The 3,413-nt window shown below is 36.8% G+C and overlaps 1 protein-coding gene across 1 annotated transcript; it reads right to left on the bottom strand.

The window, feature by feature from the left end:
* Window positions 1-2,217: 2,217 nt before the first annotated feature.
* Window positions 2,218-2,953, bottom strand: LOC140798921 (uncharacterized). Its single transcript, XM_073153013.1, has 2 exons — window positions 2,900-2,953; window positions 2,218-2,793 (listed from the first exon to the last, which is right to left on the bottom strand). The coding sequence occupies exons 1-2, from the start codon at window positions 2,951-2,953 to the stop codon at window positions 2,218-2,220; spliced, it is 630 nt and encodes a 209-aa protein (XP_073009114.1).
* Between the last annotated feature and the right edge of the window lie 460 nt (window positions 2,954-3,413).

Raw genomic sequence — 3,413 nt, 5'->3', positions numbered from 1 at the left:
TAAGGAGTATATCCATACAGAAAAACAATGATTGTATGTGGCATTTATGCAAACTATTAACTATAGTTAGGGCGTCCATACATATAACAGATTTCAGAAAGATATAGAGAAAAAGAAAAAACTATATAATAGTAATAATAATAGTAGGAGAATATTATTACTATATAATTGCAATCTAGGTGTAGTCAGGTTGCGATAATTTCTTACAAACAGAGCTGCAGCGAATCAGCAACCAAGGTGTACTACCATCTAAGTACATACGCCCGTACTTATCTTCGGAAGAAGGTGGCCTGGAAAGTGGAGAGGACTCCAAGAGTCAGAAACCGATATCTCGTGGCTTCGAGGTGGAAGTCAAAAGAACGACGGGGTTCGATTAATTGTCATGCTTTCTTTCATGGCAAGTAAGTCAACGAAGAATAAATAGTCTTCGCTTAGCCATGCATGAACGCATGCATGGAGTGCTTAGAGGAGGGAAAAGACTTAAATTTGTTTAATAGAATATCACATGGTTCACGAGAAAGTTAAATATTTTTGCTTTGAGTCTTTGGTACACACTATATAAATTTCATCTTGCGTAAATGTCAAAGCCATTGTTATAAGGCACAGTAACAAGATAATAATTATAAGGCACAGTAACAAAAAATGAGAGAGGATATATACACCCGGTAAGCTATTTAAATGTATCGGTAAGTCACCTTCATCAATATTTCTTTAGAAATTCTTATAGAAGTAATTTTAAAATTTTGAGTAACTTAATATAGTTAGACAAAAATAATTTCGTCCTCCTTCCGTATTCATTCAATCTAGTGGTCTCTAAGATAACTTTTTTTTCTTTTAAATTACTTAGAGACTTTTTTTAAAATTCAACACTAAACAGATCTTCTTTCTTTTTTTTTAAATAAGAGTATTTTTATCCATATTTTTGTTAGTTAAATTTTAATATGCTTTTCTAACATAATTTTTATAGAGGGGGCTTATTGAAATGATTAGATAATTCACGGGGTAATGTGTCCATTTTCTTTATGAGCGTGAAAAAATTGAACATAATACTTAGATAGGTATTAGAGCAGGGTATAACACAGAAAGGTATGCTCTAATACTTAGTTTCGCAGTTTGTTTCAGATCTTACTTATTGGTATACACACCATGATTTTTCATTGCAGCTTATATATGTATTATTATGCCTACTTACGTACATTATCTTTTGGGCTTATTTACGACGGATCCATTGAGTACAAAATAGTGCCAATTAAGTTACTCCAACATGTTTGGTTGATAAAGAAGTATATAATGAAAGTTTCCAATGAAGTCCCTTCTAGTTAGTATTTATGATTTATTAGTTTTCAGTAAAAGTTGGATCTATCTAATGAAACTGAATTATTATAGCAATTAATGTTGCATGCCATGTAATATATAAAAGTTATAAAGTTTCTCTCTCTTTAGGATAGAAATAAAATGAATAAATATTTAAAAAATTATGTAATTTTATGAAAGTGATAAACTCACTACTCATTCCCACCTTTTCTCTTTGTCTAAATATTATAATGCAATGGACTTCTAAAATATTGTATCTTTGTTTTCCTATTCTACTAACCAAATACACTCTTTATATTTGGTTGAAGCCATGGAAGGGTAATAGACAATAGTGGTTAACTTACTAATTACTTTTAAATTTTAATTTATTAGAAAACGATAATTTTTATATTTATATTTTAATACTTCTTCTTATTTCTAAGCCGAGATATTTTAATTTAAAATAGTAGAGATTATGTATTATAAATGACAAATGTGTCGGATAGGATGGCTTTTGCTTAATTTGATATCATATTAATTTACCTACAATTAGAGAAACGATAATTAATTTTTAAATTTTATACTCTAACGCTAGCATCACATCCAAAATCTTAATTAAATGAGTCCCAGAAACAGAAGTATGCGCACACCACAACACAACCTGGAACCAGGCCGGCCATCTGGCATTACTGACCTCTCTGCATTATTCTGTCTACTTTTCACTATATTTTATTAAACCACATGCAGTACCCTTTCACTCAAGAATAAGAGAAAGAAGTGAAGCGGTTAATTGATAATAATTCATTACTAGATCTCAAGCCTTGACATTAATAGTGATATTAATACTATCATGCACTACTATAAGATTTTATTTAGTAGACATGTACACATTTTTTATAATTTTTTCTTTTTATTTCTTTTTCACTAAGCTTCAATCCATTTCCTCCGGGGAGAGGTGATCCTAAACACATGCTCCTCGCCGGTGTCTTCGTCGACTCGAACCACCCATTGGCTTTTCTTCGCCTGCGGCGGCACCCGGCACACCGTCATCCCGCCGCCTATCGGCAGATGCTCCACCTTGGTCCTTCCACTTCGGCACGGCCGCCCGCAGAACGCGTTATACCCGACCACCACACCGCCGCAACCCTCGACCGCGCCGGCCTGCGCCGCCCTGAACACGTGTTCGTGCTCGCGCATCTCGCAGTCGACGAGCACGAAGTCGGCACCCAGATACTCGCCCATCAGTAGCTTCCTCGCGTCCCCGACGACGAGCTCTACGTTGTCGGCCTCCGCGCCAAGGAATTCGACCGAGGATCGCAGCTCGTCGGGGCCGTGAACTATGCAGACTGCACGGCCGCCGGTTTGGTTCGCCGCCGCGATCAGAGCCAATGTGGTCGGGCCGGCGCTGTCGCTGCATGCTTCCACCATGAGCCGCGCGCCGCTCCCGGCCGCCAGCGCCGAGATAAACTCGGCGACATCGGGCTCCATGGGCTTATTTCCCTGCAAAGAGGCAAAGATATATAGATTAATTATAAATTTGGAGAGGAGATAGCATAATATTTTGGATGAAAGAGAGAGAGAGAGAGAGAGAGGTTGATAAGCTTACGAGTTTTAGTGTTCGAAGGTAGGCTTTGGTGGCGTTCTCGGCGGACCAGGTCATGTTTAATTATTTCTCGAGTTTGCTACGTAGCTTATTAGACTTCCATCATCAGTTTGGTGTATATATAGAGAAACTTGAGAGCATTGATGTATATATTGTAGTTTCCTATATGGTTGGGAAGTTTTAACGACATTAATTGTCTCTCAACTTGTCAATTTGATTTTTCCATATAACTAATAAAGTTTCAAGTGGTTGAATGTGACAAAGGTAATATGCTTCTGTGTCAGTGACAACGAAAGCTCCAGCAACCAAGTGCTTCAGCACTTGGGTTTTAATATCTGGTATTTTATCATACATATATCAATTGTACAAGCAAGAATTACTGCACGGTTGCAATTATAGAATATTTTGAAGTGTAACCTTGTTGTACGTCCATGAAATATATGGTTCCATTTAATTTATAGAAGATTTTGAGGTGCATAATTTAGCATTAAGTGACCTTCCTTGATGCTACCAAGCA

The sequence above is a fragment of the Typha latifolia genome, chromosome 12 (genome assembly GCF_019914945.1).
Source record: "Typha latifolia isolate L0001 chromosome 12, TyphaL0001v2, whole genome shotgun sequence".
Taxonomy (NCBI): Eukaryota; Viridiplantae; Streptophyta; class Magnoliopsida; order Poales; family Typhaceae; genus Typha; species Typha latifolia.
The sequence above is the reverse complement of the archived record's forward strand: the minus strand, read 5'-3'. Positions and strand labels throughout refer to the sequence as shown.